The 26,468-nt window shown below is 49.8% G+C and overlaps 2 protein-coding genes across 27 annotated transcripts in view; one reads left to right on the plus strand and one right to left on the minus strand.

Moving 5' to 3' along the window:
* Positions 1-20,059, minus strand: part of CARS2 (cysteinyl-tRNA synthetase 2, mitochondrial) — a 70,552-nt gene extending 50,493 nt beyond the window's left edge. For 17 of the 25 annotated variants that reach the window (XR_011427840.1, XR_011427839.1, XR_002801121.2 and 14 more), the window contains exons 1-5: positions 15,853-16,157; positions 15,456-15,506; positions 11,858-11,975; positions 1,755-1,826; positions 1,524-1,629 (exon numbers count right to left, since the gene is read on the minus strand). Coding sequence is in view for 21 of the 25 variants with exons in the window: in XM_070240001.1 (XP_070096102.1) it covers positions 1,524-1,629; positions 1,755-1,826; positions 11,858-11,975; positions 15,456-15,506; positions 15,853-16,064 (559 nt within the window). In the remaining 4 variants the exon portion in view is untranslated. Of the gene's footprint in view, positions 1-1,523; positions 1,630-1,754; positions 1,827-11,857; positions 11,976-15,455; positions 15,507-15,731; positions 16,169-18,823 lie in introns of those variants that run through there. The other 8 variants (XM_070240004.1, XM_023621833.2, XM_070240005.1 and 5 more) reach the window with 7 other exon arrangements.
* On the plus strand, positions 19,762-26,442 carry ING1 (inhibitor of growth family member 1). Of its 2 annotated transcripts, none has more exons than XM_023621839.2 (2): positions 19,762-20,150; positions 25,481-26,442. In XM_023621839.2, the coding sequence occupies exons 1-2, from the start codon at positions 20,000-20,002 to the stop codon at positions 26,182-26,184; spliced, it is 855 nt and encodes a 284-aa protein (XP_023477607.1). In that variant the 5' UTR covers positions 19,762-19,999; the 3' UTR covers positions 26,185-26,442. The 2 variants fall into 2 exon arrangements, with proteins under 2 accessions (XP_023477607.1, XP_023477608.1); XM_023621840.2 differs by lacking the exon at positions 19,762-20,150 and adding an exon at positions 20,967-21,297.
* Positions 26,443-26,468: the final 26 nt, after the last annotated feature.

Below are 26,468 nucleotides of genomic sequence, written 5' to 3' on the forward strand. Positions count from 1 at the left end.
AGTGTATTTGGGTGAGGCCCTCTAAGCCCCTCAGGAACGTGTGCCGGTTTATCTGGGTTCTACGTCCTCTTTCAAGTTACACGACAGCAGGACAACAGTCCCTGTATGTTCCGGAGCAACCTCCAGTTCGGTCACTAAGTCCTGTAGAATAACTTTTTCTTGGAAACAAAACCTACATACAGCAAAGACGACAGAGTAAAAGACTGCCAGTCCTCCCGTAGGCAGAGGCTGCGGCAGGGCAGCACGTGCTGCCGGGGCCCCTGCCAGGGACCCTGTGTGCTCGGGCAGGCCCGCGGAGGAAGTGCCTGCAGTCCAGGAAACCTGTGAACCATGGCCCCTCATCGGACTTCCTACTTTGTCACTTGCCTGCAACACGCGCTGCAGCACCCTGCACGTCCCAACCCAGGGCTGGGCACTCCAAGAGGTCATCCACTAAAAGCGAAGGGTTTTCTGGTCTGAGAATTGACAAAACATGAATGCATTAACAGCCAGCTAAGTCACTGGCTACGAGATGGTACAGGAAGATACGAAAGCTGAGAAAGTTCTCTCTCAGCTATGGGTGGAAAGAAAGAAAACCTCCTGGGGGCCGGACGCTCTGGTCAAGGCTTGTGGGATGGGTAGGATTTCGATTTGGGAAGAACGACTGGAAAGGAGGCGTGGCTGAAAACAACGCAGGATCACAGAAGCAGTGAAACGCCAGGATGCCCGTCTTTCCCCAAAGCCGCCAGACAACAAGCAGCAGCTCTTAAACCAACTAAACTCCACCAGAAGGAAGCCACCACGCAAATGCAGAGGACGGGGCCTTCTACAAGATGACTGCACGCTCAGTCTCTTCTGTTCCACAACAAGGGGAACAAAGAGGGGACTGGCGTAGGTTACAGAGACTGAGGGACCTGCTCAGATTACGATGTGGGGAGGGGTGACACTGAGTTCACATGAATGCACAGGAGACGTGCGATGCTACTGGGGACTGTCCAGTGTCTCAGGTCTGTCAACGACACTGGGGTCACGGCGGGTGACGTCTCTATTCAGAGAGGCACGCTGAAGTGTCAGGATGTCTGCAGCTTTTCTCACTGGTCTGCCAAAGACGATGCGCCCACAGGCGGAGAGGAGCGTCTGAGGGCTCGGCTCTAACGAGGGAGTGGGTCTTTAGAGGTACTGCCGTGGTCCCCCACTTTTTCCTATGACAAATTGTCAACATAGTTGAAAGAAGATGCCCCAGAACGCCTGCACACCACATCCAACAGCTGTGAGCATTTTGCCATATTTGCTTTACTTAGACTCGCCGTCCAGGTGTTCATCTCTTCCTGTGACCACGGAAAATATTTTTTAAAAGAACTGACTCAACAGTTTTGCAAAGAGACACAATAACCACAGAAAACCTCCCAACGTTTCTGCTGCAGAAATCACATTAAGACAGACAGTAAAGCATGTGGCACGTTCCAACAACTCATAAATGTGTCCAGTTCCTCAAAATCCTATCGGTGCAACCCAGAGACCAGTTGTAATGACATGACCCCTACCTTTTGCTGTTGAGTAGGCATGGCCTTTAGCGATTATTCCTTCAATGAAAGAAATTATCTGAGGAATATTTTCAGTTACCCTCAAGTACACTGTTGGTGGGAGGATCTGAAAGAAAGAAAGGAGAAAGGGCTGTTTCCATGGTTCAAAGGCGCAGGTCAGCCACAACCGGCCTTCACTGTTCAAGCTGCTCATGCTCGGGGCAAGAAGACTCAGCGAGACACTTTATTCACCTTCAAGGCCGCCATATCTTGTTTAAAATCTTCCTCGTAAAGGTTGGCGAGGGAAGTGGGTGACACGTTCATCTGCAAAAGACCGGGGTGCAGAGCAGTGAGTCTGGGGGATTCACAAGAGACCAGGCGGAGGCCCGCGCCCCGTCTGCACCGCCTCGCGCAGGGCAGCCGGGAGAGCTGGGCCTCGGCTCGGCGCTGCCTGCTCACAAAGGGGCCTTTAATTTTAGGGAGCAAACTTGTGCCAGTAGCTTAGCTGGTCAAAAAGGTTTACTCATCCTGCTTTCTGGTTAGAGAGGAAAAAGGAATAAACAATATCATGATTTCCACCACACAACTCAAAACAAAAACAAAAAACATACAAAAGAGCTTCCACTCTTCTGGGACAAGGGCCAGCCAGGTCAGTCTATGCTACATAACGACCAGAACTAGGAGCTCCCGTCTTATCCCTCAGCCCTCAGGGGGCAAAAGAAAACAAGCCAAAAATACATTAAAGAGGAAATCCCTAAGAAAGCAACATAGCACCTCAAAATAGGGACTGTGATGGGTGCTCAATCCAAAGGGGCGGTGGCTGGGCTCCTAGGGGCAGGCAAAACCCCCGGAAATGGACACTGCATTCTGAGCACAGGCCTTGGGGGTAGGGACCTGCAGGCTCTCAGAGGGGCTGGCACACAAGACTAGGCTCCCCAAAGGATTTCTTACTTTTCAGTGGAAAACAGTCCATGGACAGAAGCATGACATTATGAGGTTGCACCAGCTTCATTGCTGCTGAGCCTGCGAAGTGAGCCGTGAGCCGCTGGAACGCGACAGCATCTGCAGCACCTGCCCCGTGCTGGGCGCCCTACCCCGCTCCTCCCCAGCCCAGGGAACAGGGCTCCCCACCTTAAGGCGAAGAAATTCCAGCTCGGGAGTATGAAGGAACTTTCTCAAGTGAAACGCCCCCTCAAACCTCGTCGTCCTGAAGCCCACCTGCTTCCCATCTGGGGCCCTAAGGCGGCAATCACCCCAGAACCTCGACCAACGAACGTTAACCGAAGACACAAACCCGGTGAAGGGAGCGTTGCTGCCCCACCGTCTTTCTGGCTCTGTGGTCTGGGGCAAGACAATACGCCTCTGTGCCTTAGGGTTCCCGGCACAAGGACACAGTCCCACCTAACAATCTCTGAGACTGCTACGAGGATTCCAGGCGCACGGGCGAGGCACCTCCGGGAATGTAAAATTCTACGTTGACATCACCGTTAAAGGACCAGGCACCTGCACCCAGGCATGGCTGGAGATGGGTACACATCAGTCCTTTCCCTCGGTGCCACCCTGTGGCAGAGCAGGCCTCCTAAAAAGAAGTCAGTTAACCTACCATTATCCAGAGGACAAAAGCCAACCAAACAAAAAGCCTAAAAATTCAGTGTCATCTAGCCGCTTCAGAAGTTTCAAATACTATTCAATTTTGGAGCTAAAGATCAGCAATTGCCTGTATTTATTTATCTTTAAGTTTAATTTTCTGCACAGGTGATGCACTCCCAGGGAACTCGAATACATAAAGGGGTGCCCAGGGCCGGTTTCGCTCCCAGAAGGCAACACCGTCACCGGCCGTCTCAGGAGTACGGTCATACGTGTATCTGCATCCTCTTCCTGAAACGGAGCAACTAGCACACATGGCCTGCAGCTGGCTCCCCTTGCTAAGACCAGCACCCAGACCTGCATGTGCGCCATGCACGCCGAGCTGCCACCGTCCTTTCAAGGCTGTCTGCATCCCATCTGCAGACGCACCATGTATTCACTGGTCCTCTCCAAGTACTTTCTCATCTTTTGTTGTTACACAAACCGCACACACGTCACTTCACACATTTCTAAGCTCAGACCGAGACGTGAAACCGCTGGTCAGAGGACTTGCTCGTGTCCTTTGCTGGCTACTTACCGCCCACTGCTCCCGAGGAAGGTGTCCCGACTGGAGCCTGACCGGCAGTGCGTGCCACGCACATCTCCCGTACCATCACCAGACTTTGTCAACATGACGGCTAAAAATGCTTTCTTGCTGTCATTTTAACTTGTACTTCTCTTATTTTGAATGAGCATAAACAGCTCACATGTTTAGGAACCTTTTGTATTAAATGATCTGTAATTACCCAGACCCATTTTTCTATTGAGTTGTAGGTCTTTTCTTACTGATTTGCAGGAAGTTATTTTTATACAAAAGAAATTAACTATTTTATCTCTGATATGGATTTCAATTTTTTTCCACAGTCTTTCAACTTTATGGTTATTTTATGGCATGTAGAAAATTTCATTTTTATATTTAGCAATCTTTTATATTTCTCGATCTTTTCCCATAAATGGCTTCTGGGTTTGGAAACAAACGTAGAAAAGCCTTCCCTAATAAGAGGCTATAAAAAGTACCCTAAAGTTCCTTTAGTAATTTGTGGTGCCATTTCTTTTATGTTAAATCTCTGAATCTGCCTCAAATCTGGCTGTGAGGCATATCTCTAACTGTGATATATTTTTTCCCCAGATGGTTACCCAACTGTCAGCACTTTTTACTGAATAATTCCTCTGTTCTTCATTGATTTGAAATCCCATCTTTATCATAAAGCAAATTTCCTTATTTGTTGTCTCTATTTCTGGACTTTCTGTGTGTTCCATTATCCATCTATCAGGCATCTGTACAACAAGGTTTAATTTCTAGACTTCACAGGAACAGAAAGCAGACCGGCACGGGTTCAGGGACAGGGCGGCAGGGGGGTTGACAAGGGGCAAGGGAAACTTCTGGGGCAATGGATGGAGATGGTCACCATCTCGATGCTGGTGACAGGTTCACAGCTGTGCAATTTCTCCCACGCTGTACAGCGGGTGTGCACTATGCACTGTACCGTGGGTCTGTTCTACCTCCACAAAGCTGTGCAGAAAGAGAAAAGAACGTATGAAAACAAAAAGTCTTCTATAGCTTTTAAATATGTTCTAATATTTAATGGGGCTACTCCCTCCTCAATACTCTTCTTTTACAGACTTTTCCTGACTATTCTTGCTTTTTTTCTGTCCATGTGAACTTCAGATTCAGTTGCCTAGCTCTGAAAGGGGGGAATAATATGGACACACACTCTCCCTCTTCAGTGGCTCATCAAGTGTAACGCTGCCCCCCTGTTCCACATGTGGCTGGCACAGCCCTAGAGGACGGGATTCAGAAATGCTCAGGAGTGACAGAGAACCGTGAGTGCAATACCACCCATGCTGGCATTGGGGGCAGGAGGAATCACATTCTCTAAGAAAAACTTTAAATTTAATTTTAAGCAACTGTTCATACCACATAATGGGATAGTACTGCGTTCTCTCTCTCTCTCTCTCTCTCTGAAATAAACTACAGGAGGTAGCTGCTGAACTGGGGTCTCAGTCCTTGTTACTTCAGATTACTGTCTAGCTCTCCCGTATTATCAAAAACCACTTCAAGTCAGCTCTCTCCCTGGCCGGGACCCCACCGGTTGGGCCCTCAGCACTCAGACTAAGTGTCCAGTCTTCTTTCCGGGAAGAATGGCAACGTAGGCAGAGTCCCAAAACACAAAAAGAGTAACTTTGGTTTGAATCACTCTGACACATGTATTCTGATTTTCCTTTATTTTTGGTGAGGAAGATTGGCCCTGAGCTAACAACTGTTGCCCATCTTCCTCTATTTTGTATGTGGGACACCGCTACAGTGTGGCTTGATGAGCGGTGTGTAGGTCTGTGCCTGGGATCCGAACCTGTGAACCCAGGGCTGCCAAAGCGGAGTATGCGAACTTAACCACTACACCACTGGGCCGGCCCCTATTCTGATTTTTCTTAACACAAGATGTAACTGTGCAAATATACCACACCTCCTTTAATTCTCACCCTGGAAATCCTCCTGTGGTTTTTATCCCTGACAAACTATAAAACTGTGCCAAAATTTAAAGTCAAGAGAGTGATTCAGAAAGCTGCAATATTATAATTTAAAATATTTTAAAAACAAGTGGGGGAGCAGGTGGCATGAAAGATATTGCTGTCATTAAAAAGCTTGCATTAGATAAAAAGAACAGCCTTTTGCTAGATCCTAAACAATAGGTGTTTTCATAACTGTGTTTCAGATACATGGTCCATTGTCTTGAAGACACTATTTTGAGAAAAAACTGTTCAATGCCATATTAGCGTCTTGCTGTGTAATAAGTATGGAAATTGTCAAGTGTCAAAAATTAAAACTTCTCTACATTTAGGTTTTTTAAACCAACTGTGCCAACCTTCTCATATTCTAAAGTTTGTAAAAAGCAACAACCAGTGCCTCCTTGTGGTACTTGTGAAACCCCCTAAATAAACTCATCCTCCCTGCATTTCTGCCCCCCCCCGCCCCCCCCCCCCCCCGCCTCTGGGAGTCCTGGCTCTCCGCCCACCCTCCCCACCCAGCCCCCACGGTCTCCCCGTCTCTCCCACTCCTCGCTTGCTCATCTCCTCCCCCCAGACTCCTCTGGAGCCCATCCAGCTTCCGGCCTCCCACCAGCCCAGCTGCCACGACTTTCGGGTTGACACATCCACCTCCCACGGTGCAGCTCCACCGTGGACCCCAGTTCACCAGGCGCAGGGACACGCCTGCACTGCCGCGGGCTCCAGCCGAGTGTGACGACAGACGGACCCGGTCACCTGCCTTCTGAACCAACCTGCAGCTCCCAAGGCCACCTCTGCTGCAGCGCTACTGCAAACTACGGGGTCTCCTAATACTAGAGATCACGCTTCTTTCGTCCTTTCCATCCTAAGCCAGCCAGTGAGGTCGGGTTCCGCCTGCCTTCCTGCGCAGAATCCCCGGGACAGACCTGCCCAGCGACTGCCCCTGGACCGTGGCTTCGGCTCCCGCCTGGATTATCCCGACAGACTCCAGGGGACACTGCACCTCCATGCTCCCCTCTGCCCCCCGGTCTGTCCTCACCGTGGATTATAGGACCCGACTTTCTTCATCACGTTTGCTCAAAAACTTCACTCCAGGATCCAAGGCCTGGCGGCCCGGTGACCGGTTAGCACAGACTCCAGTCAGACAGTCCTGGGCAAACGCGTGCACTCGCAGGCCCCCCTCCTCGGGTCGGGGGACACCGCTCCACCAGGCAGGGCCGTGGGCTCAGCCACGGCAGAGGCAGAGGCAGGCCTCCCGCTCCCGGCACTGCTCCCCTTCTGCTCCCGCAGGACTCTGCCCCTTCCTCAGGGCCCCTGACACAGGGATGGCTCCTACGGCCACGTCGGCACTGCAAGACATCACCTCCAGGGTCTCAGGCGGCTGGACCAGGGGACACCTGACCCCAGAGATGCCAAACACAGGCAGGGGGTTTGGACATGGGGCAGAAATGGATGCTGACGAGGGCCTGGACTCCACTGTCACAGAGAACCAGGGACGGGGTGAGGAGCCCCAAATGCCAACACTGCCCAATCTGCATTTCCAGCCCCACAGTGTCTTCTTTCTGACACCAAATGTGTGGTGTCCTTTCCAACACCAACCACTCCTCCAATTCTGCAGCTCCAGCTGGTGACCTGCGATTCACTCCTATTCTGACACTAACTCCCCGGCTTGGGGCAGACCCTACAAGTTCCACAAGTTAAGGGCTCAGTTCCACAAGACTGCCCCACTTCAAACGCCAGCCACAATGGGATCCCCAGGCCACCCACACTGCTGCCCACTGACTACAAATCTGGGGGTTTGATAGAATGCATCACAGAACTCAGGAAAGCATTCCACTTCCTATCACTAGTTTATTACAAAGGACACAACTCAGGCACAGCCAGATGGACAAGCGCACAGGGCGAGGTGTGGGGACCGGGTGGAGCCCCGATGCCCTCTGGTGCGCCACCTTCCCAGTACCTCACCGTGTTCACGAGCCCAGAAGCTCTTGAGCACTGTCGTTGTGCGGGTTTTTGTGGAGGTTTCACACATGGGAAGGTTGACTCAATCACTGGCCACTGGTGACCAACTCTTCTCAGGCCTCTCTCCCCTCCCAGGAGGTAGGGGTGGAAGGACGGGTGCAAGAGAAAGTTCCTATTTATAGAGAAATAGAGAAAGCGCTATTCACAGCTGCTCCTCCCTGGCACCAGCCTCCATTCTGGAGCTGTCTAAGGGCTCAGCCACCAGTCAGCTCATTAACACAGACGACACCATCACTCCAGAGATGCCCTGGGTTTTAGGAGATATGTGCCGGGAACGGGGCACAAAGACCAAATACATATTTTTTACGGTACCACAGCCCTGAGCTCACTGAGTTCAGACTCCCACAGCCACACTGGTTCGGGTTTCTTTAGGTAGCTCAAACTCACTCTCTTTCTCCTCACGAGGTCTGCCCTCTTCTACGCCCCCTCTCTTGATGCGTGGCTCCCAGGGACCCCTCCCAGTGGGCTCTGGTCTCTAGTCATGTCCTTCCCACCCCTAGAGTGAGCTGCTTCCATTGGACCAAGCGATCCTGGGCTAGAACGTTCTGTGAGCCTAAGGAACAAAGTCCAAGTCCTCACTGGGTCACGCAGGCCCAGGGCACCCCACTTCTTCTCCAGCTTCACCCGCCAACTCCCAGACGCTCCACGGATGGACTGATTGTTCCCGCGCAGAGCACTGTCTCCTGCACGCCCCTTCTCCGCCTCTCTTCATGCCCTTCCCTCTGCCTGGAAGGTCCTTACTGCTCCTGCTCTGCACGTGTCAATCCCTTCCTAACGCTTAAGACTCTGTGTGGCTAACCTCCTCCAGGAAGCCATTTCCGAATCCGAGGGAGGCTGGAGGATGTTCTTTGCATTCCCCTGTCTTGGCTTAGAAAATACACCACGTCACATGGGGCATCTGTCTGTGGGCCCGTCTGCCTCACCGACACAAGCTCAGCAGGGCCAGAACTGTCTTCCTCATGTTCCCACAAAGCCAGGCGTGGGCCTGACCCAGACGGTTGAGTGCATGCCCAGGGCCAGTTCTGGAAATGGAAGCTGAGTCTGGAGAGGGAATACGACACGCTGACTAAACTACCCAAACGAAACTAAAATGGGAAACCCCACCATGCATGGACGTGAGGAAATAGGTTTAGAGTTGGAATGGATTTTCAGCACTGCTGGCAACCTCTCTAAAGTGACCTGACTCCAAGAAGAGTGAAAAACTTGACACATAAACTGTCCATCCTGTAACCTAGTAATTCCACTTTGGGAAAAACATTTAAGTTAAAAAAAAGAGAGAGATTCATAGCAGCACTCTTTTGAACAGCTGGAAACAGGAACAGCCAATGACAGGGAGATGCAGGAGGACTGCTGACCCCGCCATGGTGGGAGGCCATCTGGTTATTAAAAAGGCAAACTGGTAAAACGGGGCTGCCCGGTGGCACAGTGGTCAAGTTCGCGCACTCCGCGTCAGTGGCCCCGGGTTTGCCAGTTCGGGTCCCCGGTGTGGACCTGCACACCGCTTATCAAGCCATGCTATGGCAGGTGTCCCACACAGAGAATGGAGGAAGATGGGCAGAGACGTTAATTCAGGGCCAATCTTCCTTAGCAAAAAGAGGAGGATTTGTGGCAGATGTTAGCTCAGGGCTAATCTTCCTTGGGGGAAAAAAAAAGGCAAATTGGTAGAAAATAGGAAGATGAGGTTTCTACGAAATAAATTTGAGAGAAAATAGCAGAATATGGAAGTAATTGAAGAGTCCAAAAATAAGGATGGTAAATTATGATATGCAATGTGATGGAACGTTATAAGGCTATTTTAAAATGTTCAAGAATATTTAAGGACATCAAAAATCACTCAAAATATAGTTAGTGGAAAAAGCAGACTATAAAACAAAAAGTCTAAATTAGTTTTCTAAAAAAGTACCATACACATGTACATATATTTTTTAAAATTACAGGAATGTAAAGCATCCAACACAGGTTTTTCTGTAAATTAGATAACTTAACAGTCATTTCTAGATCTTTAGAGATAATGGTTAAGGTTGCTAATTATAAAAGGCAGAAGAGGTGAACCTTCGAAAGTAGAGTTTTTAAAAAATAACTATAATATTTAATTTAAGCCCTCAGTTAGGATTTTCCCCCAAAACTTCCTCTAAATGCCACATGAGAAATAAGCAAAGTACTCTGTTCACTTAACAAATGAGAAAATTACAGAACTAGAACAAATAATTCTCACATTTATATAGAACCACAAGAGAGCCCGAATAGCCAAAGCAATCTGAAGAAAGAACAAAGCTGGAGGTATCACGCTCCCTGATTTCAAACTATACTGCAAAGCTATAGCAATCAAAACAGAATGGTACTGGCACAAAAACAAACACACAGATCAATGGAGCAGAACACAGAGCCGAGAAACAAACCCATGCAGGTATAGTCAATTAATCTATGAGAGAGGAGGCAAGAACGTGGGGAAAAGACAGTCTCTTCAATAAATGCTGTTGGGAAAACCAGACAGCCACATGCAAAAGAATGAAACCAGACCACCATCTTACATCGCACACAAAAGTTGACTCAAATGGATTAAAGACTTAAATGAGAGACCTGAAACCATAAAACTCCTAGAAGAAAACACAGGCAGGAAGCTCTCTGATGTCACTCTTAGCAATGTTTCTTTGGATCTCTCTCCTCAGGCAAAGGCAACAAAAGCAAAACTAAACAAATGGGACTACATCAAACTAAAAAGCTTTTGCACAGTGAAGGAAACCATCAACAAAACAAAAAGGCAACCTACAAATGGGAGAAGACACTTGCAAATGATATATCGGATAAGGAGTTGATTTCCAAAATATATAAAGAAGTCATACAACTCAACAATAAAACTACAAACAATTGGATTAAAAAGTGGGCAGAGGACCTGAACACATTTTTCCAAAGACATACAGATGGCCAACAGGTACACGAAAAGATGCTCAACACCACTAATCACTAATCATTTCCTCAGGGAAATGTAAATCAAAACCACAGCGAGATATCACCTCACACCTGTCAGACTAACTATTATCAAAAAGAGATAATAAGTGTTGGCAAAGATGTGGAGAAAAGGGAACCTTCACGTACTGTTGGTGGGAATGTAAATGGATGCAGCAACTATGGAAAACAGTATGGAGGTTTCTTAAAATATTAAAAATGAAGGTACTATACAATCCAACAATTTCACTTCTGGGTATTTATTGGAAGAAAACAAAAACACTAATTTGAAGAGATATACGCATCCCCATGTTCACTGCAGCATTATTTACAATAGCCAAAATATGGAAGCACATAAGGGTCCATTGACAGATGAATGGAGAAAGAAGATACAGTATATATACACAATGGAATACTACTCAGCCATTAAAAAGAATAAAATCTTGCCATTTTCAACAAGGTGGAGGGACCTAGAGGGTATTATGCCAAGTGAAATAAGTCAGAGAAAGACAAATGCGGTATCATCTGACTTATATGCGGAAATCTAAAAAACAAACGAACAAACAAAACGATACAGAAACAGATTCATACATACAGAGAACAAAGTGGTGGTCACCAGAGGGGAAGGCGTGAGGGGTGGGCGAAACAGGAGAAGGGATCCAGAGGTACAAACTTCCAGTTTTAAAGTAAATAAATCACAGGGGTTTAATGCAGCATAGGGAAGACAGTCAATACTACTGTAATGACATTGTATGGTGACAACGGTAGCTAGACTCAATGTGATGATCATTTCGTAATGTATGAAAACATCAAATCACTATGTTGTACACCTGAAACTAATGGAATACTGTATGTCAATTATGCTTCAATTAAAAATTAAATTAAAAAGTGAGAAAATGAAACCTCATAGGAGCCAAATTTCCTCAGCCCAAAGGTGGCCTTTCACCCCTCTCTGTAAAGAGGGAGTGAGGTGTGTGTTTACCTCGGAGGCTGAGGGGCCAGGGCAGGGATTACGGATGCAAGCCAGGATGCCACCACAGAGCGGGATGACTCTTTAAAGGCTTCGGTGACCAGAATTAAGTAGATCTTAACTTCCTTTACCAGGACAAACAGATTCCTCTGATAACCTGTTAGAATATACTCATTGGGCCGTGCGGGGACCCTAAGTACTGAGACACACAAATAAGAACCACCGTCACCTCGGGGTCAGCATACACATCAGTCAGGCCATCAATCCACGTAATCGTCTACCTTACCTCACGGGCTCTTCTGATTATTTTGTCATCCACGTCTGTAATTCCCATCACCATGATGATGTTGCAGCCAAAAACCCTGGTTAGGATCCTTCGAATTATATCAAATCTAACATAGGAACTGAAAGAAAAAAAATACATTAGGGCATCTTTAACACAGCATGTCATCATTGTGGTCTTTAAAAAAGAGCATGCTACGCTCCGCTTCAGGGGCCCAGGGTTTCACCAGGTAGGATCTGGGCACGGACATGGCACCGCTCATCAGGCCACACTAAGGCAGCATCCCACATGCCACAACCAGAAGGACCTACAACTAGAATATACAACTATGTACTGGGGGGCTTTGGGGAGAAGAATAAAGAAAAAAACAAGAAGACTGGCAACAGATGTTAGCTCAGGTGCCAATCTTTAAAAAGAAAAAAAAAAGAGTGCGTTACATTTTAACAGCTGCTGCCTAACTACAAGTGTGTGATACAACTGATAGCTCGAGGGCAGCTAGCTTTTACTGACTGGCCCACACTGGTCCTCTCAAGAAACTGGCAAGGGTATTGCCTCAATTTCAGGACACGATATTAGCATTTTTAATCTTAGAGCTGTTAAGTGCGTTTTCATCATTTAATTGTACAAAAATTCACTCGTAATGCGGTCTTACTGAGCAGTTAAAATACTGACAACTTTTACTGTTCTTGCTCATGTTCTAGAATAACTGTAATGTTTCACTAGGACGAAATAAAGGGGAACAACAACAAATCAAGAGAAGTGCATCCTATGAGAACTGTCTGAGAAGACCCCTCAGAAGCGTGTCCACATTGTGGAATATTAAAACCCAGCTCACTGACAGACCACACCGGGCTAACTTAGACTTGTAGAACCATTAAGATCTCAAGAACCTGGTTTCCCATAAGAGCAACCTTACAAATGCAGGTCAGCTAATCTCATACTTATCTCTGTCATCATACAGCCGCTCTGAATCTGACTTCATAAAGTCACTTTCCCTTGAAAACGAGCCTCATTATTGAACTCCTTGAACCTCCCACACTCACCCACTCCAAACACAGCTGAGCCCAAATCTCCCTTCTAGTAATGAAACGACCCCTGAAACTCCTTGTCAAGATATTTAACCTTTTCAGGTCTCAGGCTGCTCATTGATAAACTGGGCAAAATTCCGCTGTCCCACAGGGTTACTGGATGTGATCTCAGTGTCTGTGCAGCACACTTTCCAGCGAGCACGGGCTATTATTACCATTATTATCATTATGCCCTTCATTCATCTTGAGACTCTATGAGAAATGAGATTTAAGAGAAAAAGTTATCAGGAACTTAAAGTGAAAACAAGAGTAAAGTCACGCTTGGCCCAGACGGGCTCAAGGGCTGCAAGGCCCCAAGACGTGGAAGTGGCACCTCGGAAGCCCAGGTGCAGGCCCGGCTTGGCCCAGCTGCCTCGTCTATCACTTCCCAGCTGTGGGACCTGGGGCGGGTTCCATCAGCCCTCGGCAGTGCAGTGTCCCCATCTGTAACTTGGGGATGATAGCACCTCCACCTGGCATTGTTAGGAGCATGACACTGGCTGGTGTTGGTAAAGCACTGAGAACAGTGCCTGGCACACAGCAAGTGCTATCCGTGTCTGGAAGTATATGTCTTTTTACAATAGAGGCTGGTGCGGCTACCTGGGAGGGAAGCGGGGTGGGGGCAGGAGGCCATGAGCCTGAAGAGTAAGCAGGGACAGACTGTCAGGACCACGGAGATGTCCTGAGGATACTGGACCTTGCCTTAAGGGCAGTGGAGCCACGCCCGACCATCCCTGCCCCGAGACCTCACACCTGCTTCAGAAATCTTGTGGTACGCAGCGTGTCTACCTCGCAGGGGCATCGTGAACTGAATGACTCTTCTTGAGGAATGGGTTTCTCTCACCACCAAGACCTCCAGAGATGCTCTCCTCGAGTGGGGGGCTGGGGCAGGGAGTGATGAAGGGGGACCCAGAGGAGGCTTTGGGGTGTCGGTAACATGCTGTTTCTCTTTCTGAGACCAACTGGACACATATGATCTGTATTCTTTTCTGTATTTGTTTTGTTTTGTTTCTGCTGAGGAAGATCGTCCTTGAGCTGACATCTGTGCCAATCTTCCTCTATTTTGCATGCCGGTCGCCACCACAGCATGGCCACTGACATGGTCTTTTCTGGATTTGTAAGGGCAAATACGAACTGTAACTGAGAGGCCTGATTCTCCTGGCTGAAAATAAGGGAGCAGACTCTCCCTCACTCCCCCTTTCTTTCTGAATTTCCTCAGTCCTTTTAAAATGTGTGTAAATGTTTTTAACGGCTAAATAAGCCTCTCTCATCATTCTCCCAACTCAGCGAAGTGTCAAGGACCTGGGAGCCATCTCCCTCAAGTCACGGGGAAGGCAATGCTCTGTGACGGGAGATGGGCCGGACCTGTCACCTGACTCCAAACTGCCAACCTGCCTCAACTAGAGAGCTGTATCCACTTAGCTCTGCAGAAGAGCGGGATTTCTTTCCGTCTTTGCAATCCTTTTAGTGGGTTGCCTGTGACTGCATCCCATTCTGACTTAATACTCATTCAATAACAAAATTGTTTTCTCTTCTGCCTTTGTGGAAAGGTTTTCCAAGTGGAGGGATTTTTGTTTTTAATATTTCCCCAACATAGTTTATACATCAATAAAGAGGTCATTTTTATAATTTTATAATAAAAGGCTTTTTATAGTTAATGGTAGGTTAGCCCAAAATGAAAAAAAATGATTCCTAGACCACTTATTTTGTTCTAACAAAACACAAGAAATGTTTGGACCTTGCCAGGTGATACATAATTTTGTAAAAAGTGTACTGAGTAAAGGTAGCTTTTTACTTTTAGGCTGGTCTGAAGAATAACAAGTTTAAAAGATGTACAAGAGAACACACAAAATATCAGGAAGAGTGGTAATTTTGACAAACATATGAGGCAGTGGGGCTCATGGTTAGGAGGCTGAGAGAGCAAGCAGCTGGCAGTCGGCCATAGCAGGCTCCACCCCAGCTCCAGCCGTCCTAAACGTGGGACCTCAGGCATGTCCCTTATCCTCAACAACGTGGAGGCCTCACCACACGGCACGCTTTAGGCACTGTGCGAAGCAGGACTTCAAGCGCATTATTTCATAAAACTGAGAAGACTCAAAAAGATGGGTATATCATCCCCAACTCAAAGATGAAGAAACCACTACCGGAAGCAATAAAGGGGCTTGTCCAACGTTGGGCAGTAAATAAAAGGTGGGGGCCAGAAATAACTCCTGACCAGCTGACTCCAGGGCCCCTGCAAGGGCCTCATCTTGCTAAACCCACCAAGAAACACCTAATTCCAAAACAGGTCACTTTGCACTGCTTCTCACTGCCTCCCTGAGTTTCCTCACCCGTGAAATGGGTCTAAGTGCTTAGAACTGCTACAAGAACCAACTGAGACTGTAACACACACGCTTCCCACAATACCTGGAATACAGTCATTATTCAGCATTCTCAAGTTGTCACTTGAGAGATGGAAAAAACCTGCAAAAGGCTCTTTCTTTTCAAAATAAGTGGTTCCTTGAAGTGTGAGAATTCAAATTCAGGAAACTCACCAAGCATGGCCAAGGTGTGCATGATCGTAGACAGTTGGTCCACAGCTATACCTAGGAACAAAGTTAAAATCCACGTGAAACATATTGCAAGAAAGGACACCACATTCTGCTCTGATTATCATACAACCATGTCTTTCGTTTAAGTAACCACTTTTGGAGAATGCATAGCCGGGGTTCTAGAACTTGAATAGCTTAATTCACAGCCAAACCCTGTGAATTCACTGCGACTAACCTACAGCGTCTTTAAAGGTGGCTCCAATGTATTTTATTACTTACTAAGTGCTTTTCCGCCTGAGAAACCAACCCTGCTTTCAACAGCGCCGCGTCCTGGAAAACGCTCGGCGACAGTCCTTCTCGCCCCACCTCCCCCAGCACGCCCCCCATCCCCGGGGACTACCAGGAGGTGGCGTCCGCGCTGCCCACGATCAAGGGGTCCTTCCTCCGGGTGCGGCTGTTGTACACCTTGACCCCCGTGTCGTAGCCGGCAGGCTGCAGCCAGCCCTGCCCGTGCGCCTCCGACGCGGCCCGACGCGGCCCCGGGCCCAGACCCAGGCCCAACGCCGCCCGGAGAAGCGGGGCGCCCACGAGGGCCCCGCGCGAGCTCTGCATGACCGGCCCGCGGACGTCACTCGCGGCCGCCCGGGCGGCTCTGCAGCCCGCCAAGCCCTCGCTGGGAGGGGCCAGCGAGGCCACGCCCACCCGGAAGAGGGTTCGGCCCCGCCCATTCCGGAAGAAGACTCGGCCCCGGCCCGCCCGCCCCGGAAGAGGCGGTCAGGAAGCGGCGGTGGTCAGGGCAGAGGGCGAGGGCGGAGGCCTCTGGGGGAGGCGCGCTCTCCTGCCGGCGGGAGGGCTGGTGTCTTCGTCCTTGCAGACGCGGTACGAGCCATCCCCACCCGCGGCGTGCGGACCCGCTGCCCGCTCTTCGCCTGCGTGCGAAGCACGTTTCACCCCAGCGCGCACACGGCAAGTTTGCATCTCAACACACACCCAGAGCACGTTTGCACCCCAGGACGCACACGGCAAGCTTGCACTTCAACACACACCCAGAGCACGTCTGCACCCCAACACACACCAAGAGCACCTTTGCACCCCAGGACGCACACGGCAAGCTTGCACCTCAACACACACCCAGAGCACGTTTGCACTCCAACACACACTCTCCGGATGAAAGACCAAAGCTAGGAAACCGCTCACTCATCAAGTACCCGTAGTAGGAAATATCTATTTGGGATTCATTTTAAGGTTAAAAGTTCTATCGTGTTGTCTCTTGAGAACAAAAACATTCTGAATTGCGGTTTCAATGGGACTTTTTAAAGGCGAATTCACTTGAAGTTACTTTCAAATTATCTTGACAAACGTGCCCCTGTTGATATCTTGCAAAACACTGTCTCAAAAAAAGGAAAGAAATCCCCTTTGCTTTTGCAGTCTTCAAAATAGCAGAGGTTCCTCAATTCTTTTTTTGGTTTGTTTTGGTCGTTCTACTGAAAGCAAAGGTTTAAGTAGAGACAAACCAGTATGTTTCCAGGGCATTTAAAAGTTTTTTTCAAGATCCCTGGGGTCCAACTCTGCAATTCTGTTTCAAGCTAAACTGTAGTCTTATGTAAGTCAATGCACTAAAATGTTAGAACCTCTTATTCAGAATTAGGAGTCGCTGCATCAATGCTAAGCTTGTGCTCCTGACTACTTAAAGTTCTACTGGAGTATATTATCCCTTGCTCACTGCCTGCATACTTGTCTTGATGTTATTTTGTAACTGTCTCTTGTTTCTAGTACAATGTGTGTATTTCTCTCCCTGAGAACTTTAGATTGTAAATTCTTTTGAGTGTCTCGCTGTACTCAGCACTAAATTCACAAAAAGGGTGTTGAACTTTTGCTGAATTCATCTCTGATGAAATCTACCTGTTGGGTGGGTGGGAGGAAATTTTGGTAGTAAAATATCTGATAAAGCTCCGGTCCAGATATTAGATGTGCCAGTAAACTAAGAAAATAAACAAAAGCCTTGATAGTGTTCGTGAGAACACACAGAAATCAAGGAAAAAGCTAGAAGTTTTGAAAACAGACTTATTAACACTAAAGACCAAATCCTGCACATGAATCTGGATCGCTGGCATGTTTGAGTTGACCACAGAAAATCATGACTTTTAAATTAACAATGGTACCTTGTCTTCAGAAAACTGGTCTTGTAATGTGTTCAGCCCTTTGACTTATAGCAATCCTACCATTTCTTAAGTCTCGCAGGCATCATCAAAACAGTGATAAACATAACCCATTATTTAATGATGGTTAAAAATATGATTCCTTTTGCAGGTTGAAGATTAAGGTAAAGTAAAAGAGACCGGGAAGATTTATTAGCATATCTACCAAAAAAACCCAGAATCTGTTAATTTGAAGTGACTCCTCCTCCATCTAGGTCAGAACAAGGAAGTGTATTAAAATTAATGATTACAAAATATTTCGAATACCATTTCTTAGTCCTAAATGACAAGAACAAAAATAAGTTCTCAATATTACAATTTCTTTCAAGGCAAAATCTTGTAAATCTATAGTAGAATAGATAAAGTAACATACTCTTTAGGGCATTTCAAGTTTGAGATGAATGCGTTAGGATTTATTTTTTAAGCACTTCAAAACATAAAGAATTTTATGTTCATCTCTTATCTTTTACTTCCATAGGTTTGAGCATCTCCAGTTTAACTAGAGATATAATTTTAGAAAAAAAGCTTTAATATCTATTTTTGCAGCGCATTTCAAAGAGCAAAACTGAAACTACCAAGATTCTTTAATGTATCCTCAAAATTAAACAATTTTCCTTAGTGGCATATTTTAAATCCACAATCATAGTTAATTATGTTTTAGCTATTGGTCTTCTAACCTTGTTCAGAAAACTGTGAAGTCATCGGTATATATTTTAACAATTCTGTAAAGCTAATAAATAAAATATTTTCTTAGTTTTTATTCCAAGGGGGAAGTTAAATATCTAATAGAATGTAAGCTCCTTATTCACCACTGTATCCCAGTGCATAGAACAGCAGGTAGCAGCTCGTGGTGGGCACTCGCTAAGTATTTCTTGTGGAATGAATAAGATGCCTTTTTGTTTTATGCATCAGTGAAGTCCATGAAAACATGAGAAGAATCATTATTCGGATAGTATCGTGATTTTTTGAAAAGACAACCTAAGTCAAACTCTGGCTTGATTATCGTTGAAAGGGGCAAATGATTTCTAACCTTTATTCTTAAATTCAGATAAACACTACTCATTCCAGACCCAATTAATTCAAGAATTAAAAGAACCTCTTTCTTTCTTGCTATTGTAATTTAAAATTACTTATATGCTCTTAAGAGGAAAAGGCATAATGTTTCTTATTCACCTTTGTGCCTTCTTTCTGTTCTATTCCGTCTCATTTCCACATAATGTCATAGTGTTAGTCTTTTGTGCAGACTAGTGGCCAATAAATTTTATTGTATGAAATGAAATGAAACTTTACTCATCATTTGCTTTTAACTGAGCCGAGACTGGAAGAAGTGAGAATCTGTCAGTAAAATAACCACTTTCCCAAACATCAAAGTGAACGTTCTCCTTCTGTAGGTGGGGGAAGAGGAGGTTTAACAGTGAAGATCAAATCCATTTACTTCCAAGTGTAAATATTACTCGTCGTCTATCACCGCAGCAACGTTCCAATGTGAAGAATCCATTTCCAAAGACAGAACAGCTCCATTTAGTCTCATTTGCTGTACTGGCCTCCCTACGACAAGATGCCCTACAGATCGCCGGAATCAGACCCACTGCGGATAATCATCTAGATCACAGAAATTGGACTGGTCCAAATGTCACTGGATTACATACAGTCACTTAAAAATTCCCAGTGGTCTCGGTTGTCACAAGATCGTTTCGCTGCACATCCCGAATCCGAACCCCGGAACGCGCGCCGGCCTGAGCGGCGGTGTAACCGCTTTACGCGTAAGCGGTGAGACCGGGATGGCAGCGGGGCAATCCCGGCGGCCAGGCCGAACCGTGCACCTTAGCAAGAGGAAGAGAGGCAGAGCGCCGCCGGGCGCGGAGCTGCGGAGCCGTGACGAGGCGGGCCGGACGAACCGGCCGGGTCCGAGCGGCGCCCAGGCGCCCGCCCACCGCAGGGAGCGGGTCGGCGCGGGAAGCGGAGCGGAGCGGAGCGGGCGCGGGGCGGCCAAGATGCACTAGCCGGAGCGCAGCCCCGCGCCGCGCGGACAAAGGCGGGGCGAGGCCACGCCCCCGGGGCGGAGCCTCGGCCGGAAGGGGCGGGCCTGTGCGCGGGCCCGTCGCCTAGGCAACCGGATGGTGGGCGCCCGGGTTTTCAGAAAGTCCAGATCCGGAGAGTGGGGCGGGGAAGGGAGCGGCGGGGGAGGGGAGGGGCCGAGACAGCACGCGGAGAGACCCCGCGACCCCGGCGACCGCACGCCTGCCCCGCCCCCGTTTGGGTGGTCTTTCCAAGTCGGAGAGCGGACTTGAGAGCGGATGGCAGGGCACATGCGGGAAGGGGTCACGTCGCCCGCCCTCTGCGGGGGCCATGCCCGGCGAGCAGCTCCCCTCTCGGGCCCCTTTGTCTCCAAGCCGCTCGGCGCTTGGCTCCAGCCCGCGACACAAAGGGAGGGAGGTGACGACCGCGCAGGCGCGCGAGGCGCCGAGGCTGCTGGGAGTGGTGGTCCGGCCGCCGAATGGTAGGTCTCCCGCGCGGGCCGGCGGCCGCCCTGGCCGCATAAGTGCGCATGCTCCACCATTTCCGCCCTGCTCGGCCCGCCCTCCCCTCCGCCCACCCGGAGGACGCGGGTTTCTAGTAGTAAGATCCCAGGAGGAGTCTCCCGCGCTCGCCCCGCCTCCTCTTCATCCTGATTGGGCCACCGAGGGGAGGGCGGAAAGCGGATTGGCTCTCGGAGTTGCCCGTCTGTTCTGGGCCGTACTTATGTCCCGCTGCACGGTGGGCCTGGGAGAGTGAGGGGATCAGTGGGGACACGGAGGTGGTGCCTTGGGTATGCGATGGTCTCGGAGGCCGCGGGCTCGCGGCCGCGTCCGTTCCGGCCGGATCTTCGGCGGGGCCGGCCGCCACCGCGCGTCCCCCGGCGGGCTTGCAGCGCCGCCCGCCAGGCTCTGCCTCCAAGTGCGAAACTCCTAGTAAAGTTTGTGCCTCGCGCGCCGCCCCCGCCCCCGCAACCCCCGCCCCCCGCCCCGGCAAAAGTGACAGACAAAGCCACACCCCCGCGCGGCCCGGCCGGTGAGGGGCGTGAATGCGGCGGGGGCGGGGCCCGCGGGGAGGGGGCGCGGGCGGGGGGAGGGGGGGAACGGGGCGCATGCGCGGTGCGGGGCCCCGAATGTTTCCCAAGTGTTTGAAACTGGTATTTGGGTTTTCCACGTTGGACAAGTGCGGCGCGGCGGGCGGCGCGCGCCCCTTCCCGCGCTCGCTCGGCCCCGGCCCCGGCCCCTGCGCCGGGGTGCGCGCCCGCACGCCCGCCCGCGCCCGCCCCGCGCCCGCGGCCGCCGAGCGCCGGCCCGGCCCGCCAGGCGCCGGGTCCCCGGGCCCAGGCGGCGCGGCTCGCAGATGTAGCGGCGCGGGGCCGGCCGGAGGGGGGGCGCCGGCGGGCGGGAGCTTTGCATTTTGCAGCGCTGGGCTCCGAGGGGGCGGGGGCTGGAGGAAGCGGAAAGCCGCGCCGAGTCGCCGGGGACCTCGGTGAACCATGTTGAGCCCTGCCAACGGGGAGCAGATCCACCTGGTGAACTATGTGGAGGACTACCTGGACTCCATCGAGTCCCTGCCTTTCGACCTGCAGAGAAACGTCTCGCTGATGCGGGAGATCGACGCGAAATACCAAGGTACGGCGGGATGGATGGGCGGGGGCGGCCGCTCCATCCCCGCCGGTCGCGGCGCGCCGCGGGGCCGCGGGCCGTCCTGTTCCCCGCCCGGGGAGCTGCGGGCCCGCGGCGGCGGCCCTGGCAGGGCAGGAACAAAAGGTCTGGAGCGTCTTTGATTCGCCAAGGTCCTTGTGCGCGAAGCCCGGACACGGAGGAGGAAGGAGGAACGAGAGGTCTCAATGCCAGGCTGCGCGAGCAAAGCGCTCTTTGTAGTGAAGTGACGAGGCGGGGTGCTGCGGGGGAGGGGGCGCAGGGGGCGCAGGCTACGGCGCGGAGGGAGGGAGGGATGTGCGGCGGTCGCCAGGGCTGAGGGGTGCAGGAACGGGGCTGCGCGCAGGGCTGCTGGCGAGGGCGCTGCGGGCCAGGGGTCCCCCGGCCCTGCTCGCCATCCTCAGAGCCACCCCCACCCAGTCCCGAATATGAGTGTTACATAAAGTCCGGGGTCGGTACTGCGCTCGGTGTCCTCCCGGTCGCCCCCGCCCAGTCCCCCGGCCCTCCCGTGGTGCTGGACACCGAGTGAGGGCGACGCGGCCGGGTGTAGTTTGCGGAGGGCCAGGGCTTTATTCCGTGCGTGCGGTGAGGAAGGGGAGGACAGGGAGGGGAGGATGGGGCGAGGAAGTGGCCCATCTGTGCTGCGCTCGGGGGGCGCGGGCAAAGATTGTCGGCTTGGAGAGGAACATGGCAGAAGAGAGGACCTGTGGGTCGTTCGTTCTCTGCAGCCCTTGCCGCCCAGAGTGCCGGAGAGAGGCGGAGGGTTCGCGTCCGCTGGGAATTGTTGGCTGTTGGGGAAACTTTCCTGCCAGGTCAGGCCCGGCATTGGGGGCTGTGTTTGGAACGTGGATCGTCACTCGGAGTTTACTAATGTTTACAGGGCTGCGCAGCAGGGAAACGGAAGAGAGGGGGGAGGTGGAAAGCGACTGTTCGCCCCGAAGCCGATAGAGAACCCCTGCCGGGAAGGCGCCCCTGCGCGCTCTGCCCGAGGCTCGCCTTCGCAGCGACTTTTATAAGAGGCTTATTAGCATATTGCGAACGTTCCGCCTCGGCCTCCTTGTGATTGGCCGTGGCGTTGCCCATGGAATGTCCTTATCAATCTGCTGGTGAGCCATTGGCTGCTGGGCCGGGGCGGGGCGGGCCGTGCGCATTGACTGGCACGGCTCTCTGTTTCCGCTGCCTTCCTTTTTCGCTTTCGTAGAGGGGCGGGGAGGAGGGAGGAGGCCGAGTTGGTTTGAAGTCTTCTTGTTGCCCGGCCTCCAGCCTCGGCTTGGCCATTGGCGCTGCTGGGGCGGGCAGTGTTCTCTGGCCCTGCGCTGTGATTGGCGCTCCGCCTGGCCTCCGCGCTCCTGCTCGGCGGTGTCCATAGGCAGCGGCTTCCGGGGCGGGGCGCGCCGCCCCCTGGCCGCCTCCCCATTGGCGGGCACCGGCCCCGCCCCCGCTCTGGGGCCCGAACCGGCCACTTCCGGTCGCGGAGCAATGGCGGCGCCTGAGGCCCGCGGGCGAGGCTGCCGAGGCTTGCAGCCGCGACTTCCGAGGACGCAGCTCAGGGACGCGCGAGTCGGGGCCGCAGGTGGCCCCGGGCCGCCTCTATGCCGACCGGCGGCAGAAGCGTGAGTGACCGGGGCCGGGGACAGCCGGGCGGCGCCGCGGGTCCTGAGTGCGCTGGGCGCGGGGCTGTAACGGTAGCGGGCTGACTTAAAGGTCTCCACGGTCCGTCTGGAATTCGTCGTCACTAGCATTTAGGACATTTGAAGACGGCAAAGTTTATCTTTATAGTGTTGCAGCGCCCTCGTGTGCACACCCCGTAAGGGGGCTTCCCCCTGTCGTCCTGCCGCCTCGGAACCCGGGCATCTCCGGCGGGCTGAGCACTCGCCGCGGGGCCCGTTCGGGTCCTGCGGGGATGTAAGTCCCACCACGACCCCCACCCCAAGCGAGTGAGCCGGGAAGCCTGCACGTCCGTCATGGCCCTCGTCACGGCTCACCTGGGTGGGGCTCACTATAAAGGTTGAGGTCAATTAAGCTCTTACTTTTAAAGAACAACTGTGTTGCACGCGAAACTTGGTTAACGGTCTTTTGCTTAGGACGCATCAGTTGGAGATTAATTGATAAGGATGATTATAGTTAGTTTACCGATTTTAAATGGTATTTGAGGTTATTTTTGAATTCTTCAAAGTTATTTTTGCATTGTTTTTACATGTTATTTTTTAAATACTTACCCACCATGGAAGTTGGTTTCATAAAGAACTTCAGTGCAAGCCTTATGCAAAATTAAAATGCATTTCTAATAATCAGACAGATCTGATTAAATGTGGCTGCAGTCTCATTTAATCCTTAAATTGTTTTTGTGGTACCGTTGCTTTCCTACGTTGATGTCGGTGTGGAGCAGTTTTATTTTTAGAAGAAAGGGTCAGCAGCGTTTTGAGCTGATGGAGCCGAAGAAGCCGCGTGTCCCGGAGGATGCCCCCCTAGTTAGCTCTCATGGCGTTCCTGTTTAGAGATGCCTATGCGACAGTGCCTTCGGGACAGAGTACTTTGCTTGAGGCGCCTAAGTACATGCAATTGTGTTGGAAACAGAATTACTTCTTAGTAATTTTGTGATGGGGTGTTTCTTTCTTTCCCACAAGTGAGGCTTCTCATGTGTGTAAGCTTGCCTGTGATGTAAAAGAAGCTGTATGTTATTAAATTTTATGTTAGCTGTGTGATAGAATTGTTTTCTTTCCTATGAAATGCTAACATTGTCTTTAGAAATTTGGTTATTGATTAAACCAAATGATAACAGTTTTGTAATGTGCAACCCGTTTAAGAATAAATGGCAGAAACATATTTTAACATCTATGGAATAGAGCTTGGATTAAGTTGGGCATGGCTATTTATTTTCAAAATTAATTACTCTAAGAGATTATAAGACTATGGCATTCCTTCTTTCTGGTGGCACAGTCTACATTGTTCCTCTAGGAAGGTATGGTCAGAGCTATCTTTAGTTTAAGAATATAGCCTGGAAAATAACACAGCGTTTAGGTGACCTCAGTGTCGGCCGGAGTTCCTACGTTTTCTCTAGCGTTAGGTTTGTGCCTTACCACTCTTGAAATCTGGAAGGAGTGATGCTTACATTTTATACGTTTTTCCCCCCACATCACCTCACATACTTCCTAGTTGGAGAGCAGAATTGCCTTATTTTAAGAGACTGCAAAAGAGTTTCAGGAAAAAATCTGATACTATTTAGTTTAATGTAGCTGTTTGGGGAAGATGACTCTGGGAATTTTTATCTGTGTATTTAAATAGGTTTTTGGCCAGAATATTTACTTTTCTTATTTCAATCAGGTTATTTAACAGCTTTCATTTCTTGAGAACTTACCTAGTTACATTTGACAAATTACATGTTAAAATGACATACACTGTCTTCTAACCTGTCCAAGAAGGTTTAAATTTAGTACTGAGGGGTTTTTGTTTTTGATAATGTTTTAAAATCTGTTAACTTTCATAGATATGAATATGTTGTTGTGTTAAGCAATAAAAGCACAGGTAAAATCTGCCACCTGTATTTTAAAGCAAAGCTTATTGTGATAAACCATTCTTGTTTTCAGTAATACAGAGGAATAAAGTGCTAGGAGGAAAACAACGTGACTGAATAACCCAGGGCCTGGGTCACTAAATAGTATTTATAATATACATTCTCCACTTGATTAGGGTGTTGTAGACGTTGGTACATTGAAATAGAGAGAATAAAGGCCTTTAAATTATTCAAAAAATATTTGAGTAAAAACAGTGGAAATATAGGACATAGTCATTCATTTTATAGGAAAAAAAGTTTGGGCCCCAGCACTCCCCCTAAATTTGAACTTTTCCCCTTAATTGCCTATCCCAGGAGTGTTTGTTGCCCATGCTTCTGAATGCACTACAGAGTCCCTTGGGGAGCTCTGAGTGCCACTTAGCTAAATGGGAACCACGTTGACATTTGTATTTAGTTCCACGGATTTTTTTCAACAGGAAAAAAAGGTCTGCTAGAGAGGCCTGCAGGTTATAGGATTTTCATATAAGGAAGCCTTGCGTTCATCATTTCTGTCCTCTGCAATTACTTTTCTGTAGACTAGAGAATTAAATTAAAGGCTCAGTAGTGTTTATAGGTGTAATGCTTATGTTTCCTTTCCAGAAATCCTGAAGGAGCTAGATGACTATTATGAGAAGTTTAAACGTGAGACGGATGGCACCCAGAAGAGGCGAGTGCTGCACTGCATTCAGAGAGCCCTGATTCGGAGCCAGGAGCTGGGCGACGAGAAGATCCAGATTGTCAGTCAGATGGTGGAGCTGGTGGAGAACCGGACCAGGCAGGTGGACAGTCACGTGGAACTCTTTGAGGCGCATCAAGAGGTCAGTGACACCACCGGCCACAGTGGCAAAGCCGGCCAAGATAAGTCCAAGAACGAGACAATCACTCAGGCAGAAAAGCCCAATAACAAGAGGTCCCGGCGACAGCGCAACAACGAGAATCGAGAGAACGCAGCCAATAATCACGAGCACGATGACATCACCTCAGGAACACCTAAGGAGAAGAAAGCAAAAGCGTCCAAGAAGAAGAAGCGCTCCAAGGCCAAAGCGGAGAGGGAAGCGTCCCCCACAGACCTTCCCATCGACCCCAACGAGCCGACCTACTGCCTGTGCAATCAGGTCTCCTACGGGGAAATGATCGGCTGTGACAACGACGAGTGCCCCATCGAGTGGTTCCACTTCTCCTGCGTGGGACTGAATCATAAACCAAAGGGCAAGTGGTACTGTCCCAAATGTCGAGGGGAGAATGAGAAAACCATGGACAAAGCCCTGGAGAAGTCCAAAAAGGAGAGGGCTTACAACAGGTAGTTGGGGGACCTCGCTGAGCAGGGAGACAAGACGGGCCCGTGTATTTATTCCATCGCCACCTCTGGGGAGGCACAAGGACTGTACAGTGTATATTTTTAAAGAATGTTAGAAAAGCAGCCATTCCTTTTGTAGGGATGGCAGTGATTGTCTTTGCCTTTTGTTTTCATTGGTACACATGTGTAACAGGAAAGTGGTCTGTGGATCAGCATTTTAGAAACTGCAAATAGAGGTTTGAATTAAACACTCAAGTGAGTCTCAGACTGATTCTTCTTTTTTTCGGGTGG

The sequence above is a fragment of the Equus caballus genome, chromosome 17 (genome assembly GCF_041296265.1).
Source record: "Equus caballus isolate H_3958 breed thoroughbred chromosome 17, TB-T2T, whole genome shotgun sequence".
Classification (NCBI taxonomy): Eukaryota; Metazoa; Chordata; class Mammalia; order Perissodactyla; family Equidae; genus Equus; species Equus caballus.

Bases quoted from the DNA above. Each gene is read 5' to 3' on its own strand.
- ING1 (XM_023621839.2), top strand. From the start codon at position 20,000: ATGCCCGGCGAGCAGCTCCCCTCTCGGGCCCCTTTGTCTCCAAGCCGC. The intron at 20,151-25,480 runs GTAGGTCTCCCG...TTTCCTTTCCAG, and splicing joins GGTGGTCCGGCCGCCGAATG to AAATCCTGAAGGAGCTAGAT.